The 18,616-nt window shown below is 37.5% G+C and overlaps 1 protein-coding gene across 1 annotated transcript in view; it reads left to right on the top strand.

The window, feature by feature from the left end:
• The window catches only part of LOC135461803 (E3 ubiquitin-protein ligase rnf213-alpha-like), a 132,250-nt gene that overhangs the window by 36,425 nt on the left and 77,209 nt on the right, over positions 1 to 18,616 (top strand). Inside the window, 12 exon segments of the mRNA XM_064739048.1 lie at positions 4,990 to 5,158; positions 6,027 to 6,368; positions 6,860 to 7,428; positions 8,435 to 8,588; positions 9,949 to 10,166; positions 11,509 to 11,658; positions 13,111 to 13,272; positions 13,961 to 14,537; positions 14,801 to 14,959; positions 15,482 to 15,775; positions 16,563 to 16,640; positions 17,240 to 17,352. Of these exon segments, the coding sequence (XP_064595118.1) occupies positions 4,990 to 5,158; positions 6,027 to 6,368; positions 6,860 to 7,428; positions 8,435 to 8,588; positions 9,949 to 10,166; positions 11,509 to 11,658; positions 13,111 to 13,272; positions 13,961 to 14,537; positions 14,801 to 14,959; positions 15,482 to 15,775; positions 16,563 to 16,640; positions 17,240 to 17,352 (2,985 nt within the window).

Raw genomic sequence — 18,616 nt, 5'->3', positions numbered from 1 at the left:
ACCACAGTGATTTACAACTCCATAACATATGAATTAAGTCACTGCTCTGCAATCTTTACGCCTGTGATAAACTGTCATAGATGTGGCAGTATAATAATTTTGATCTTACTTGTTGATTTAATGGCAAATTCTTAGCACTGTATACTTAGAGAATAATATGTGCATGACAGTTTCAACAATTGTGCTTCATTTTTTGTTTAGATGTCTATGTTTGAATAAATCACATGGATTGAACATTATGCAGTTTTATAAACTGCTCAATCAGGCGAGCTACCAGTATTTTCTGAATGCTATGTTAAAACTATACATGTATCTCAAATCGCAGAACTGTATACTTATATCAAATGAAGTATCTAGCAACTTCTTAATAAAGAATAGTCATGATGCATCACTTAAAAGTTGAAGAGCTGTAACCATTAAGAGTGCCACCATTAAACCAACTTCATTAGGTCGTCATGCTTTATACATGTAGTTGTATCAAGTAGCTCTTCTGTGTTGTGAGGGAGAAGTAAAGGAAATAGCCATAAAAGATTCAAGCTTCAGCACTGATGGAAAGTCATTTTGGCTTACAGAGTTCTCAGTTTATCAAAAGTGAAGCTGATGTCCACAGTGCTAGTGGTCAGGTGGTGACTAGTATTAGTAGATGATTCATTTTGTGCATGAATACCCAGAGGTACACATTGGGAATTTCACATGGTAGGCCTGCAAATATTTTTTGAGACATGGCTGACAAATTTCAAACCCAACCATTCCAAGTAATTTTTTGAAGATTCTATGTGTCACTTACATTTACATGTAAAGGTTGTCAGATATCACCTAGTTTATGACAAGATGAGATTTGATGTCCATGTCACACTGGTAATTTACAGGCATGACATGGTGTCAATGTCATCGCTTCTCGTTTCTTTGGCCATCTTTTATGCAGAGACCATGACCATGCAATACCCATGTCGTCACAATCTTGAAGTAAAGGAATCAGTGGTACAGTAAATTTACATGAAATCCTATTACCATCTTGTGACTTGGTTCAATCTAGAGAAATATTTCCATGGCAAATGAGTATGTCCCTGATCTTTACGTCTACATGAAGGAAAAATATGATGAGTTAGATTTGAACAGTTACATGTGTATTTCATGGAGATTGTGTTAGTAGCTCTTCAAGTCATTCAGGCTATTGTACAAGCTCACTATTGCTGTTTTTTGCTAATAATTTCTACACTGTTGAAAATTTTACTGTGGAAATGTGTCAGTGTGATGAAGTTTTGGACGCTGATTATGAAAATGCAATTTTTGTAAAACTGGAAGTGACATCCTCATAAGGGAAGAACTCATATGTCGGAACAGCAGATCAAACAAGGTGGTGTACTGATGTAGGATCCATGCCATTCATATCTAATCTCTAGGGACGGACGGCCAGCTATGTAGGCATAATCAGCTACACCAAATGATCGGACATATGCTTGAGATGTGGCTTGATAGGTGACAAGTCAGTCTCAACAAGCAGTCACATAAAAGATAAATCTGAAGCTACAGCTGTGGTGTCAAGTCGACGATTGGAGTCCAAGACATTTCCCTGTCCGACCAAGCAATAAAAAAATATTTAGGTGAAAGGAAAGCATCTGCAGACTGAAACATACAGACTGCAAGCTTGGTTTTAAATGTTTGTGATTTGTTATACCTGAACATGATGTTGGCAGTGGTGGAAATGGAGACATATGTAGAAATACACCCATCACAAGCTTCACATCCATGTGGCAGTTCATTGAAACAATTTTAAACAATGTATTACTGTAAATTAGGCGCTATCATTTCCTGAGAGCTCACAGTTATGTGTCTGTAACTGACCCCTGACCGCCCCTTGGAATAATCTCAACTGTATGGTTTTGGTGGGAATAATGGTTGATTGACATTTCATTCTGAATATGTTAATAAACTTTCTCCCACGTTGGCCTGTACTGTAGGGGTTCATTTGTGGGACCAGTGACGGATATACCACAATGCTATCATGCATTCAGATATAATAGACATGAAAAAATGGAGTGGGGAGGAAATAGCTACAAATTTAGATTATTTTAATATTGGGATACATGTAGGGTAGAAAATGTCTTTATGGCTGATAAGACACTTGTAAACCATGCAGGCTCACGGTACATCTGTGGTGATAGAATATAACACCTTCACTTTTTCAAGAATTCAAACTGTACATCCGGCTTGTCGACCATACAATAAATTAAATCCTAAGACAGATTTGGGTTCATTCACGTGTGACAGAAACTAGGTGCACGTATACACTTGTGTATGTGTGGAAAGAATCACCTTTTTGAGCCTCATTTTCAGCTGCTGAAGGCGACAAGACTGGGCTGATGGGGACAGAATATCGGGCAAATGCCTTGAATGGGGAGGGGATTATCCTTTGATGTGACTTGTGGTCTTGTTTTCATAGCGAGACCTCCCGCCAAATCTAGTTTAGAACACGAACTTCAACGAATTGACATACACCTCAACAGTGGATTATTTACAACTTTCAACAACAGACGGAATTAGTTTATACACACACAAACCGATTATATTTATTTCCTTGTATCTTAGGCATTTCAGTAAATTAAACCACCACAAAAAGGTTAAATTGGGTGTATTTAAGGGATTTCATAACCATTGAAGGTATTGTAAAATACATCTGTGGTTAGATGTGGTCTACAGTTGTAGTGATTGACAGGTGCCTTAATTGTGATTTGCATACAGTATCTGAATACTCGGTCGCTTGTATAGATTGATGCCCCAATCTCCACACAGTGAATGCTCTTATTAGATCATTAGAGCTTACACTGGTAAGGTGTAAAAATGTCTTAGTGCACTGGTATACAAATTAAAGGTGTGAAAATGAATTTTATTCATATGTACCCAGAATAAGCAACCGGTGAGTGTTGCATGTTTGATGCTATAGCCCAGCCAGAACTTACATTGTTTTGGAGTCTTTGAATTAATTCAACTGGCTCTTGCATGTTGTATGAGATTTCAAAATGATCAGTAAACAGGATCATACACTCGCGGTTTTATTTTACAGAAAATCACCAAATGTGTATGCACTTGTAGGCCTACAGTATATGGAGCAAACAAAGAACTTCAACATGGTTTCAAATACATAATCTTTGCGGAAAACTTACGAGTTTTACATGCATAGTTTGTTTCCTCAAGAGGCCGAAATCATGCTGGCAAGAAAATTTTTGTAGTTGTGTTGACAAGCTGGTATATGTCCACCCATTAGGATGTACCATTTGCTTGAACGTTACTAAAGACTTGCTTCGGGAAGCTGTAAAATATCATCCATGCCCACAAAGTGTTCTTTTTTTTTTTTCCCCCTTTAAAAGGAGAAAAGCAAAAGTCAGACTTTGGGGTTTATGGAGTGAAGTGTTCAGTTATATGAAGAGATTAACAAAAATTGTTGTCCACACCGCTGAGTGAAGCTTCTAGCTGTTGAACAGTCAATCTTCCTACTTTAACAGAGAGGCAACATGGCCTGGAATGGATAAGGGAGCAGTCCAGCTGATCAGACGTATGACATAGCAGGCATATCCTGTAGCTCAAGGCATATCCACACACTGGACACCGTCTGTTCTAGACGAAGTGGGTATTTCTCCTTAAGAAATGAAGCTAGAGACGCAGTAATAAGGCCTAACATCATCCCAAGGCAAGGAAAGAAATTTTCCATGACAGGAAGTGACGCCCCATAGGCCAGAAATGGCAGCGTGATTCTGAGCATCGCGTCTTTTGCCGCCATATTTTTATTTTGTCTGCGGTGAAATACCAGGCTGCATTTTTTTTGTGATCCAGTTGTAGCTTGTTATCAGCTACTTTTCACAAACTTTGAAACCCACTATTATGATGATGATTTTGTATTTAGCTACTACTGGCCCCAATAGAAAAACACAAGGATGGTTACATCACGGCAGATGCATGTATTCAAGAAGATAATTTGTGGCGTCTCGTTAGACAAACCTTAAAATAATGGGATTTTGGAAAGTGTTAATGTTAATTAAGGGTTTAACACCCCCCTAGCAGTGTTTGTTATGCAACCCGATACTGCTTAACCTTGTTTCGTACCTAGTCAGATGGGCATTCAAGGGATTTGATGAGGCTGAAGCATTCGAGGGATTTGAGTTGGTGCGAAACAAGGGGTGGAATGAATAATTCTGCTCCCAGTATCTTCTGACATATGCAGAATGAGAGGAATTCGTTGAGTATACAAGACTGAGGCCTCCAGTGGGAGAGCCAGTCTATCCGAGTCTGTAAAATTGATGTATTGAAGGTTCATGTATGTTTGTAGTTGGAGATATACTGTGGACAGAAGATCTGAGTCACGTATACAGTATTAGGTTATCATGAAGTGTTTTATGCCATACTCAAGAATATTTCATTTATACAAGGGCAGATAGCATGATGGTGGGAAGAAACTGGGCAGAGTCTGAAAAAAAACCCACGACCATCCACAGCTTGCTGGCAGGCTTTCTATCGCACGGCTGGAGAGTAATGTGTTCTGTACATTATGCAGTGGTATTGTAGTGTAGTGTTGAAAATCTGTATTGAAGGCATGACAGAACATATTGCTCATACCCATCAAATCATTGTACTTATGTAATAAAATTGTCTATTAATTCATTAAAGGCCTGCCATAAACTGTTGAATATACTGAGCAAAAAACGAAACTTTACATGTGTAAATACTTTATGTTTCAAACCATTGCCATAGGAAGTGGAGGACCCTAACACAACCCTATTCCATTGTCTCCGGTTCCCATGACTAGCGTATGTTATGCCTGATTCTGAGAGTTCTATTTATGGTTTACTTGAAACGTAGGGTGATCTCCTGCTGTAAAAATGGAAGTTTTAGCACCAGAAGTAAAATTACACATATGACATTTGTTTTGCTCTAAAAAGTGCAAAATTTTAGGATATTTACTGTACCTAGTATAACATTTTCTCTGTCTTCTAGAGTTGCACTTTTGGTTCCGGATATGGTATGCAAAAGAGAGATCCACACAGATTTGGTACATTGCTGTCCAAAGTTATGGAGAAGTCCTGGCCAAAGAACAAAGAAAATACAAATGCTATCCTGCAGCATATATTATGTTGGAACTCTTTTCCATTCTTCCTGCAATTCTGTAAGTAACATGCATATTCACATGGTTGTGGTTCAAAACCATCTCTACGCAACTGCTGTTTCTTGAAAATATTTTCATGCACAGATGTTGATTAAATATCTGTCCGTTACTTCATCAAGGTATCGTTTGGTTCTGATACTAATTCAGACGTGTCCAATTTACTCAAAGAACATCAGATGCACAGGTATTTAAAAAAAAACCTGCAAAACTTAAATGCATGTATGAAAGCCTTGTCAAGGATGATATGATTTTCAGGATGCAATACAATCAAAACTGAATCCCAAAAATGTGTCTTCTTGTGGCCTTTTGAAGGACACAGGGATAACGTATGTACAAAATCTTATAGTCATTATATGTTCTGAACAGGTGAAATGGTGTCTATGAAATGATGCGCCTCATGTTGGTCTAAATAGCAGTATAGAGACCGCTCAAGCAGAGGTGTTGTAATGATGTTGCACTCCTAAAGGCTTAAATTCCATCTGCATGTTCTCTTCTATTCTAATTTTTATGCTCTTATGTGATTGAATGTAACTGCCTGGCCTTAGGATTACATTATATCCACCTGTACAATGCACAAATCTGCCATGAAGCTGAACCTGTGATCCAAAATAGAAGAAAAGCAATAACTGTCAGTCTATATTTTGTCCACTATGTTTCTGCCATCAGAAAATATGTGATGTAAGGAATACATACATGTACATGTGGCTGTGTAAGTTGAAACTTTTTGCAGGTATTTGACCCCAATATTCGGGGGCTGTGACTTCAGTAACTGGAACTACTTTTCTGCTGTTTTATGTGAACTAAACTGTCCTGTAGAATGTTTGGATATTTTGATTTGATGAGTTTCATTTGTTTGGGGCTGTTGTAGATGGCACATCAGCTGGGGAAGTGCTCTATGCTGAATGCACTGAGAAGATAGTGTGTGCTTTGTCTTTGTTGAATGACTTGTGTAAAGCCATTGTTGATGGGACTTTGGAGGTTTGGAAATTCAATCTGATCAGCTTGAATCTTGACAGATTGAAAGAAATGTTACTGATTATAGCAAAAAAAGACAACTTGATTCAAAAAGACTGCAGAGAAACCGGTTGTGTGTTGAAGCCTAGTTGTGTAGAAGAAGCTCTAACATACCGCACAGCAGAAGTTCAAGCGTACGAAGATCAGAGAAAAAAAATTCATGAGTTCCTTAGACTCTGTGAAAGAATTCCCTGTGGTAAGATATTCTTATTTATTTCATTGGGGAACACTGTAGTATACCATTGGCATTCAGACTAGTGAAAGACCTGAATATTTATTCCACATGTTGTGGCGAAATTTATTTAACATTTTCTTATTGAGGTGAACTATGTTTTTACATAAATGGGGGCTATTTCAGTGAGATTTCTGGATTCTAGGACAATGGATTGGAAATAGCAAAGTTTCAGCAAAGTGCTTGCATCAAAAGTCAGAAATGCTTCAATTATATTTCTGGTCTCAATGAAAATGGACTGGAAAAATAACTTTCATTGAAGTAATAACCTGAGATATCTAATCTCAAGTAGTTAGTAAGTGTGTAAATAAAAATTCACAAAAACACCATGCAGACCATTTTCTGTGATTCTTACAATATATAAAATGAAATGACAAAATTCAACAAATACATGTTACTGTATATAATAACTCTTGTACATGTACACATTTGGTGTTATGCTTTCACTGTTGTAGTGTCTACAGATGGACTGAAGAGGAAATGCCGAATAGAAATTGATCAGTGTAAATTTGTTGACATTTGCAATCCAAAGAGAGTCCACTCAGGAGGGTGTGAAAAGTACAAGCCTCAGATTACCCTGTTTGAGGTTGCCCCAGGTTTGGAGACTGCTCTGGAGAAGATGTCCCTACAGGAAAGTGAGGTGTTTGTTGAACTTTGGGACCACTACGGACAGGTTTCTGACAAAACTCTGAACATTGAGGACACAATTACAAGGGTTTTCCAGCCAGCAGAAGCTGAATGGTTGAAGCTGCAAAAAAAGTTGCTTGATGAAACCTTGAGCTTGAAAGAAGTAGATAAACATTTCAGTGTCGAAAAGTTTGATGAAGAAAAGCTTGAGGAGGAATTTGTTCGTTTTAATCGCAATCGTAATGATGAAAAAGTGAAGGAGTTCGTGAAGCAAGTGAAGCGTTATCGGGATCTGAAACTTCATGTGGAGTCTGCAAAGACAATTTTTGACTTGAAGAAAGCCTTGAAGTTGACAGACAAGTTCAAGGAGATGGATATCATTGTGTCCTCTGAAATGGTGGGTACTTTACAATTACAGATTAGTTTGTTAACCGTTAAATGCAGGGACTTACCAGCTCAGGTGATAGAGGCGCTCTGCATACTGTATATTACATATTGTCCCTTGACAAATTAGACTGCGCGTTCAAATTCAACTCTCACTGCGTAACTCTCACTGTGGCTCTAAGAGTAAATGTTTCCTCCACTCACATATTACCCTGATTGTTATTACGTAAGTAATTTATTATTATTTATTTCATTGGAGTTATACACCATGCTCACGAACATTTTACTTAATATATAATGATGACCAGCATTATGGTGAGCGAAAACTTGGGGGATACCCTTGACTATCTGCAAGTTTCTAACAGACCTTATCATGTACGACCAAGGAAACCAGAATGAACTGTACTTCAACTGACAGCAGCTGCAATAGTGAGGGTAACATGTCAAACACTAGACCACTTTCAAAAGTCATAAAATTATATTTTTCAGATATTGTACGTAAAGAAATGAATTCTTCCTAGCAAAGTTTTTGTAATTATGGCCGTCACAAGCCTGAAACCTGGATGATGTATACCTGCATGAACAGGGTATTTATAGTAGAGCACCCTCATATTACTTTGTGTGTCTGTCAAAGTTTATGCAAAGATGTTCTAAATATGATTGGTACATTTATTAAATATGAATTCTTATCTTGGTAGACAGCTTTGATGTACAACATCAGTGATCGGTTTACTGTCTTCATTGATATTTGTTTGTTAACAAGAATACAGTGATAGGCTGAGAATAGTGATTGGATATTATGCACTGAAGCATGGAAGCTTGGTCACACTTAAATGCATGCTGGCAAAATGTATACGTTCACTTAAAACTGTCTAAGTTTACATGTCATGCTGAAGCCAATCAGCACGTATTCTGTATATCCTTTTAAATGATTTGAAAATGCCTTCTTGGTAATCTGTAGGTAATTTACAGTACATTTATATGTGTACAAGTATTATGCTGTAACACACTGATTTCAGAGAGATAATCAAAAAAGCTGCCTCAAAAGTATGGATAAGTCCATAGAAAAAGTGACGGAAACATTGAAAGGCTTGGACAAACGTCGCCAGAAGTGTCTGTTTATGTTTACCAAATGCAAGGCTTTGGTTGAGTGGCTGGGAATGGAAATTCACAGTAAGTCCATACTGATAATTTTATTGACTTACTTGTTTGGCATCTATACATACAAAATATATATGGTGTGAAAGGCAGAGATAATGTGAATGAAGTTCTTAAATTACGCGTATGTTTGCTTAATTTGCAGATATATCATCCATTCCAAAACACGAATGAAACTCGCCATTTGTAAGAAATCAGCCAATACATTTTTATAATAGTATGTCTGTTAATATGGACATTTTAAACCAATGATGACTAACACTCTCATTCTAAAAAGGTCGATGTGTCTCCTGGTAATTGCATGTGGTGAAAATGTATTTTAGACATAAATCATGACATAGGTACATATAGTTGTTGTAAGATAACCTTTATTGGAAGCCATGTGTTCTGATTTATAAATTCACAATTTTTGAGCTATAATACGTGTAAATCTGCAGATGTGTGTTTTTGACATGTCATGGTCTGTGAATAAAAAGGTAGAGAACATTGCATTGTGAAGTTCGAATACCACAATTATTGTGAGAGTGAGAAGAAGAAATATACACTTTTTGCAAGGACAATATTTTTGGTCTTCAAACCTCATTGTTCAATGCTCTGTTTGTTATGAATATTGTGACAATATCACAGTTTTGTGTATTTGGTCAATTTTAACATTGTTTTTAGCTGTATTGGTAGGCCTTCACAAACGTGTACATAGACGTGATGTGGAAAATGGTCTTGTGTGGTGATATAGGAATGTTTAAGTTGGCTTAAATCTTGTTGTATGACTGATGTCCTCTCACTGCTCCTGTGCAGATTTACTTCACAGGCTATTTATATATATTTAAAAATAAGGACAACAGTCATCTCCTTGCAATGAAGTCTTTTTAGCATAAACTGCTCGTGTGTGAGTGAGTGAGTGAGGACTTGGGGTTTAACGTCGTACTCAACAATTTTTCAGTCATATGATGACGAAGGAATCCTTAGGGTGTATGTAATGTGCCTCCTTTTTTGCAGGACAGATTTCCACCACTCTTTTATCTAATGCTGCCTCACTGAGACGCCTTACTGAAGGCATGTAAGTCGTCCCGCCCAAGCTATTATACTGATACGGGTCAACCAGACATTGCACTATCTCCTTCATGCTGAATGCCAAGCAAGAAGTTACGACTTCCTCTTTTAAGGTCTTAGGTGTAAGTTGACCCAGGATTGACTTTGGATCTACCACTCCCTAAGCGGACGCTCTAGCAACTGTGCTATCGGGGCCGGTCTGCACGTGTGTGTAAATTGATCTTGGCTGTCATAAACTGTCTCTGCGTTCCAGAATTATATCCAGCAATCTTTTTTCCACATTTATGCTTCTCAAAGCTGTACATGCCAATATCCAATATTGCAGGTCAAAAGGAACTGAAAGTCTTTGTAGACTTGGCAAGTATTTCTGCAGGAGAGGGAGACATGGAGATCAAGAAGGTGTCTATGCTGCATGCTGCCACCACTGGTTACTCACCACTGCTTTTTGACCTTCCAAAGGACATCAGCTGCAAGGAGTTCTTGAAGAGGTGTGATGAAGTCTGGAAGGCCTTAGATGCAGACCCAGACTTGCCCCAGAAGTTGGTAAGTTTACTCATCTGTTAATTTTAAAAAGTCACAAACAGAAACAGAAAATACATTCTGTATTGTGAGGTTAGCAAGTACCTTTAATGGTATTGTAAGGGGACTACTTGTAACAAACATTCAAAAAACACTAATTTCTATACCATTTCATATTCATGCATCAACCACTGATTTCTCACATGATGATAATTTCACAAAAGTTAGCAAGAATTATTCAACTCACATGTACGTGTATGTATCCTGTCTATACACTGTCTTTCATATAACCATTTACATGATCATTTAAAGTGAAAAAGATTACATAAAGGTCATTATGATGGGAAAAGAACTGTAGCTCTATTTTGTAGTCAAAACTCATTTATTTTTATTTTATTTCTTAGATTTTTTTACACTTTAATAATCAGTTAAATGTTTGAATAGACCAGTGAGAATACATAATAACATTTCTCATCACCAGAACAATGTTTAATGTTGGAATCGCTTGTTTATGTGCTTGAGTAGGCATTACATTGGCAAACACATGAATTTATTGGTATCACACCACTAGAATCCAACAATATTAATACTATCCAAGGAGCCCAGCATAAAGTAAAAGCATTTTCTCCATGAATAAAAATTAGTAGATAAATAAATAAATACATGTAAAGGTAGTTTCCAATGTAGCCCTTAGTGGTCCTTTGACGCTTACTTATTTCTATGCCCTTGAATTCTCAGCAGTTTTGGCTTCTTAGCTCATGTCAACACAGTGCCTTCTAAACCGTGTGTCAGACAATTAGGTACCTAATTTTGTAAAAACTGAAGGTTTATTGGCTTCATGTTATTATTTATATTTGCACAAGCATCATATTAGTAAAATTGTTTTTTTTTTTCTTTGCCCCCATTGCAAGTGCAATATCTCGATTTGCACCAGTCTGTGCTTGGGTTTGTGCCTTATGGTGGGCATGTGTGGCATAATCTTGCGAACAAAATATCTCAAATAGTTAATTTTTGACAGCCAATGTGTAAAAATTTGAGATACACTTGCCTACCTGATTATATTTTGAAGAACATTGCTTTATTTTCTTCAGGCTTTTATTGTAGTGTTACAATGCAAGCAAGTCTGAACTGCCAAGTGTGTGTGGGTGTGGTTGTTTGCAATTCACATAGCTACACTAAAGGAGGGTGGGGACATGTGTTCTGTGAACACCTAGCAAAACACATCTCTTTTTTTTTTTGAACTGTACAGTAAAAGATTCATTTTTGGGGTTTTTTTGGTTTTTTTGCGTGAAATTCCATATACCGTCAAGCTTTAACTCTCTGGAATGCCTATTATACACAGCTTCTTTCTGTGTCTGTCCTACAGGAGGATTTGAACCGTCACCTGAAGTGGTTGGAAATGGTGAAGGCATCCCATGGATCAGTTGAGGTTTCCTCTTTGTCACAGGCCGAAGCCATCAACAACAAAGGGATTTACAAGATTGGGAGTATTCCCAAATACAAAGGCCAACAAAAGGTACATGTATTGACTGTTTAAATAATCCTTAATGTGCCTAAGTGAAAAGATTGTTAATAACCTGTTACATGCAGGCTGATTTTCATGTCAGATTTAGGTGGGTTGTACATTTAAGAGATATCCCTTATATAACAGAATTATCATTGCTCTTGATCAGACCTTACATACACATTCTTATGATGTTACGCATTCTTGTTTTCGTCAGTAGTCAGCATCCCCAAAGAAAAGAGAGCGTGGGAATGCCATAACAGAATTAAATGCTATACTTACCCCATAGCCTCTCCCTAAATATCCAGAGATTTGAGTGTTAAGCACCCGGTCATATGTACGATGTATATTAGTAAACCTAATTAAGCATAACACTTGAAACAAGTTTTTCTCATAAGAAATTAATCAAACTACGTAAAAAAGGCTGATGAATAAGTCAGAATCAAGCAAAATGTATCACTAAAAAATGCTTAAGCATACAGGTGAAATACATTATATATATATCTGTTCAGTGGGGTAAGTCAAGCTAATATTGGACACAGGCTCCATACATGCAGATGTACGCCACAATTTTGTAGGGGAAAGTGACCTATTTTCAGTTGTCATATATTGTCAAATACTGGTATCACCAGTGGTGGTTTGGGCCGTGTGCAAATGTACATATACAGTAGAGATGTATCTTTCAAACACCATTGAGTGTGTCACTCAACACACCAGCCAGTACGTTTACCTCCCCGAATAATATTATTTCATTCAAATAAAAGAATTTGAGTTTGTTTACATGTTAGTTTTACTTTTATAATTTATATTAAGGGGAACTATCGGAATTTCCTTCAGTGATTATTTAGTGTTATTGTTCACAGTTTATAGATATCGCTTTTGTTTTTCACATTTTTACACTCAGCGGAAAAAGAAACATTTGTTTCATAATGTTCCAATCTGCGCTATGGGGGGGTTGGGGATAGTATGACGTCACAATACTTGTACAGTCTACATTTACATTCCACCCAGCTTTGAGACACAGCGTCATATGTACAAAGCCTTTAAAGATCTAGGTCAACTGCAATGGCCTAGGCTTGTCATTGATCAGTCTAAAATGCATGACCTCTACAGAGGGAGTGAAAGAGAATCGCAGCATGAAATATTACGTTTTTGCTTCATTTTCTTCCTTTTTTTTGGGTAGAATAAACTTTGACACCTTCATCTTGGTGTTTATTGTGTAACCCAATATCGCTGACCATTGTTTCATACCTTATCAGTTCTACGCATTCTCGGGATTTGACTTGGAACGAAATAAGGGTGACGGTGTTAAACAAACACCTCATGCAAAACAGTCCTTCATTTTATTCATGCTCATTCATTGTTATATACTATCAAGATCAGTTATTTTTTGGGCCTTGAGTCTAATTTATACATGTACATTTAGCTGGTAAACTATACTGTTTATGTTTTTTTTTCTTTTAGAGTCTTGATTCTACTATTCAACTTATTATTCTTGAAAACAAGAAATCAGAAACAGAACGACAAGAGTACAGTTACTCTCAGCTTCACGACTTACAGAGCAGACTGATGCTTGTGGCAGGCCAGGCTGAGAAGGGGAAGGAGGAAGTCGTCCATTTTACAGAGGTGCAAATGCGAATATTCAAAGTTCAGCCCAAGTTATATGAACCATGAACATGTCAGCTAATTTGTACACATAGTGTCTACTAAAGCTGCAAAAGTGACATTGTCATATAGCTTATTGAAACATCTATATAATGGTTTTTAATCAGTGCACCCACTCGGACAGCATCAGAACATCGCCAGGCGCCATTTTCGAAGCACGTGAAACCGTTGGTACACTCTGCTGCTCTTTTCAAAATTAAGATCATCTACTTTTTTCACAATAGTTCATAGTTCCTTTCTTTGCATTGTTAACACACAAATAAACTTAACACTCAGAAATAATCGAGATGATGCCAAGACGAAAATGGTGGTCAGCTAAGTTTGGCTTGCTGCCGATGTAACACATATAGGTTAGTATAAACTGGAAGAGTTTATAAACTGAAACTGTATATCTGAAAGCTAAGCTGCGTGGGAAAAATGAAACAGATCTCATATCTACGATCACCCCTATAACACACTATTGTAAACATGTAATGTCATGTGGTAGAAATACTTGTTGCATGGCACGTATATTTAGCAGCTTTTAAGTTTTTTCTTCTGCGTTATGTTCTGATGTTCTGCTATAAACATCAAAGAATTACTAGTATGATGAGTACACTTCTTAACAGATTTATCATGAATTTTGCGAAATCATGGTCTTTGCTTTCAGGTTTTGGATTCTGTGACAAGGCTTGCCAATGCTTACATTAAACTTTGCCATGTTGGCAATGTGTTGTTTTACAATCTGAGTATTGTCGTGTACAACAGTACAAGGAAAGTTCTGGTGGATTTTGAACAAGACAAGCTCCGTTTGAATTGCACATGTAAAGATGTGAATGATGAAGCAATGCGTCTAGCAAGGTTCTTGGAGAATTGCTTGGAGGATTGGCTGAAGTACTATGGGGATCAACGCTCCAAGTATTTCTGTCTGAATCATTACACCATTGAGCAGTTAGTGATTCTCCAGGGAGAACTGGTGAAAGTGAACTGTCAGAATAATGTGACAAACACGATCTTCCCATTGCTGGAATGTGTTAAGCCACACTGTAATAAGAAGGATCTCTTAATTGCCATGGATAATGCCCTGAAAAGGGTAAACAGCCTTGAGGAAGAAACATGCCGACCCACTGACTACCTGGAAGACGTGAAAGCAGAGTTTGTGGCCACGATAGAGAAAGGTGGATACTCCAAGAAAGATGCACTTCGAGCTCTGGAGGCCGGGGAAAATCCAGCAGATCCTGAAGCAGGTACATTGATCTGTGTTGATCTGAGCATTAGGTTTCTACATAAACAACACAAAACTGTTACAGCAACTGACACATTTATGGAGTTTGATTCTTTGCATTCAGTGTCTAGTGCTTGTTCTAAATTCTAACATGTCACTTCTCACCAAGGTACAAAGCATTAAGGAGAAGGGTTATACATACTTTAAAGACATGTTGTGGAAATATGAATACATGCATTGTATTTTCATGAGATCAGGTAAATGTCATCCTTTGTTTCCATGCAGGGTTGATGTGGTGCTTGGCAAATTCAGGCCTTGATTCTGATAGTGATGAGGACGGTGATGGATCTTCCCCAGAAGCTAAGAGACATTTTGAGGGATGGTCCCTCAATAAGTCTTCACTAGAAACAGTTACAGAAGAGGCGCTGACTGGTGCGATGGAGTAAGCTGCATTACACATTGTGTTTATTTCAATAAGTTGCATGTACTGTTGTGTTAGGGGCATGTGATTTGAAATCAGATGTTTAGGGGCTATTTAATCTAGCCTCCAAAAGGCAGGCAAAAAACTCTAGAAGTTTCAGTACATGAGAAAACAGCAGCTATTGTTCAGAACCAGTTAGGTGTAGAGCAGACCACAGAGAAAACAAACTTGCTGACCTTGAAGGGCAACATAAGGCCCTAAAGACCTTCCCAAAATCAACATCCAGCATAGCTAAGTCTCCATATGACAGATCTTGGTCAGGCAAAACTGGATGATCTGTTTTTATTCCCCAGCGCGAAGAGCACTATAAAGGAAGGGTGGCACCCTGTTACTGGGTCATGATAAAGATTGAGAGCTATGATGCAAGAACTAATTGCTAAGTTATTTTCAGTTGATTGGCAAGCAAGCAGGATTCCAGTCAGGAGTCCAGTCTGTCTGCACATTGTCTTCCTAATGTCAGCCTCGAGTCTAAACATTACCTTTCCTTTCATGTTTTGGCATACAAGTGCAAATTTTGAAAATGCTTGCTGATGGAATTCAAACAATCTCATTCTATGACATTAACATCAGTATTGTGGCGTACACCAATTCAATCATTAATTTATTTTGGTTACATGTATCAATATTTAACCCTTTTCATTGTGATAGGAAAGACAGAAGCTTGTGTGAAAAACTGGAAGGTGTGTGGAACAATTTCAAGGCGGCTGTGTCTGGAAGCCTGTCTAACTACATGAGTGTTGAACATCTTGGGATAGTGCTGTCAGAATTGGCTCAGCTAGGTAAGGGAAAATGGCTGATGGGGGTCAAAATGTTATCCATGCACAAGTCATGCTGTATTTCCTAATTTTCTTTTTCACTTGAAAAAATTATATCTGCAGGTACAATCATAATTATCATAATACATGTAGCCGTCTTAAGTTACCCTTTTCATGGAAACCAAGACCAGCGTGCCAGTTTTTGCATGGGTTGATGGTGGTTATATACAAAGCTTATGTTCTTGATAGAATGTCATGTGTTGACAGGAAAATGTTTTGAAATGAGTTCAACCAGAGCAGTGACAAAATGTGTGCTACGTGGACATTTAGAAAAACATGTCTTCCAGGGGCCTGTTTCTGTCTTTTTAAGTGATCTTGTTTACTTCATTTGGCATCTTGTTTACTTCATTTTTTCTTTCATTTCACCCAAAAGTGTTGGTGACTGAATAACTTACTGATAATTTCTGTGTCCTGCTTTTAAAATAACACACTGATGTGTAGAATTACACCCACAAAAATGGTATGATGTGGCACATAGTTCTAGTGTACAACTAATGGATGGATATATCACATCCAATGTCCCACCACCCTTTCAAGTGACAATGTTACTTTTCATTCCATTCCCGGTGAAATCCATTGTGATATCATAACGTCACAGAACAGTTGAACATTTGTAACCAGTGTGTGGGATTATGGTTGACCTATTGCAACAGTATTGATTATGACTGGTCAATTGCATGTTCTTGACAGACATTTTGTAAAGACAGTCTATTCTTCTAATTATTTACAATGATATGGTTGTGATTTGTAGCTCCTGAGGAAATCCTGTGCAAAAGTCTTCCTGCAGGATTTAAGACAGGTGAACCTAATCTGATCGTATGTTCACAAGGTAGGTTTATTCAAGCCCATTTAACATGGTCCACATGCATGTGTTGATAAAATGTTCAGTTAAAGATAATGGACGAGAGATTTTTGGTAAAAGATTGATCATTGCGAATGTTTGCTCTTCTAGGATTGCCCTATTACCTTTTACAACATATCAGCCTTTTGTGTACACATGTTGTTATTCGAAATGGGGAGTTCATAGATTTGTAGTGTGGGTTTTGTATATCTTTCTCAAACTTATGACTTATGAATAGTACAGGTACTAGTCTGATATTTTCTGAGAAAAAAAATAATAATTTGAGCTATTCTTGGTAAATTGAGAAAATCTAATTTCATTAGGGAATGTGGATTATTGTATATATAGCCTCTTAACTAACGACAATTGGAGAAGCAATATTTTCAGCAAGTGACGATACTTGAAAGTAACTGGTGAACTTAAGGTTCTTCAAATGTTCACATCTAGGTAACCATTTTGTAGATACAGTATGATCTTCTTTTTTTAACCTTTTGTGCACATGAATCATATGTACTGGTCACTTTCAGTGGTGTGTGCATGTATATAATATATCTATGAAACAAAGTCAATTTATTTCTTTCTGACAGCTGACATCCTTGGGGTGACCTTGTCAATCTACACATCAGGAGTAGAGGAGACATCCCCCCTTCCCACAACCTCAGAGGTCCTCCTCTGTACAGGCACAACAACACTGGACCAGGTAACCTCCAAATTAGCAGTGTTTTAACACTGAAGCCACCCTCCCTTCCCAAATTTTGGGCTGTTTTTACTTGATATGTGTAAATTTCCTCCAACCATAATGCTTGCTGATTTGGTATATTCCTGAGTATGGAATAAAACACCAATCAAATTTAAAAAATCATGGCCATGCCATTTGCTGTGTAGTAATAATTTTGACATACTCGTGACGTTGTGTTTGGAAATAATTTCCAACCACAGGAACCAATTTGTTTCACCACATGAGCATTCAAGTGTTGAAAAAGAAAGCACTTGATGGTGAATGTTGTTGAAGAGCTGCCTTCAGTTTCTTAACTAACATATGTAATGTGTAAAAGCCATAAACACATTTGCATCTGTAAATGGTAGATCAGGGGATTCCAACAAGATTTAGGACTTGAGTTGACCCTGGGAGAGGGCCGTGGTTAATGCTAGCCTTTCATTCACGCATGGGACACAATTGGTGCAGATTCTAAACCAATATTGGACAGGGAATTTGCAGATTCTTCCCCCTTCACTGATGTGGGACCTTGATAACAGTAAGCTCATGTGGCTGTTTACACAGTTTATGATTCCTTGAAGACCAAGTGTCTTCTGTAACTATACAGGCAGGTTAGCTGAAGCTGCTAGCTAGTAGGTGGAAAGAACTCACAGGCTTGGATATGATCTTGCCAAGCAGGGAAAGTCTCAGTCAGCACAAGACTAGGTAACATGTATATTTTCATATACTCACAAATACTAGATTTAAAGACAAAATGATGGATACTTGTGAAAACATTTGTCTACCATTGTATCATCCATTTATACTCCTTAAGCATGTTAAATATGAAAGCCCTACTGTATTTCCAATTCTGTCTATACAGCATTTGATCCCTAAGAAGTAACACAGTCATATTTAACTGTAATCTAACATGCCTAAGAGTGACCATATTATCTACAGGAAGACAAGAACACACTCATATGCAACATCCCTTCCTAATGTCTGGTTATGAATCCTTTCTTCAAAGTCAATAAATCTTCACTTCCACAAGTTGTGTGCATTTCTGTACATCACATGTGGGTAAGTTTGTCAGTAAGTTACATGTACCAGAGGTTGGCAGCATTCTGGTTTCCTTGACCCTTAAAAATGATTACCATTGTATAAGTGAAAAATTATTGAGTATGACATTAAAAACCATGAAATAAATAAACAATCTGACCCTTAACTGAAACATTCTTTTTATTAGAAACTGAAGAAAGAGGCTTGC

The sequence above is a fragment of the Liolophura sinensis genome, chromosome 1 (assembly GCF_032854445.1).
Source record: "Liolophura sinensis isolate JHLJ2023 chromosome 1, CUHK_Ljap_v2, whole genome shotgun sequence".
Taxonomy (NCBI): Eukaryota; Metazoa; Mollusca; class Polyplacophora; order Chitonida; family Chitonidae; genus Liolophura; species Liolophura sinensis.
Note: the sequence above shows the minus strand (reverse complement) of the source record. Positions and strands in the feature narration are given on the sequence as shown.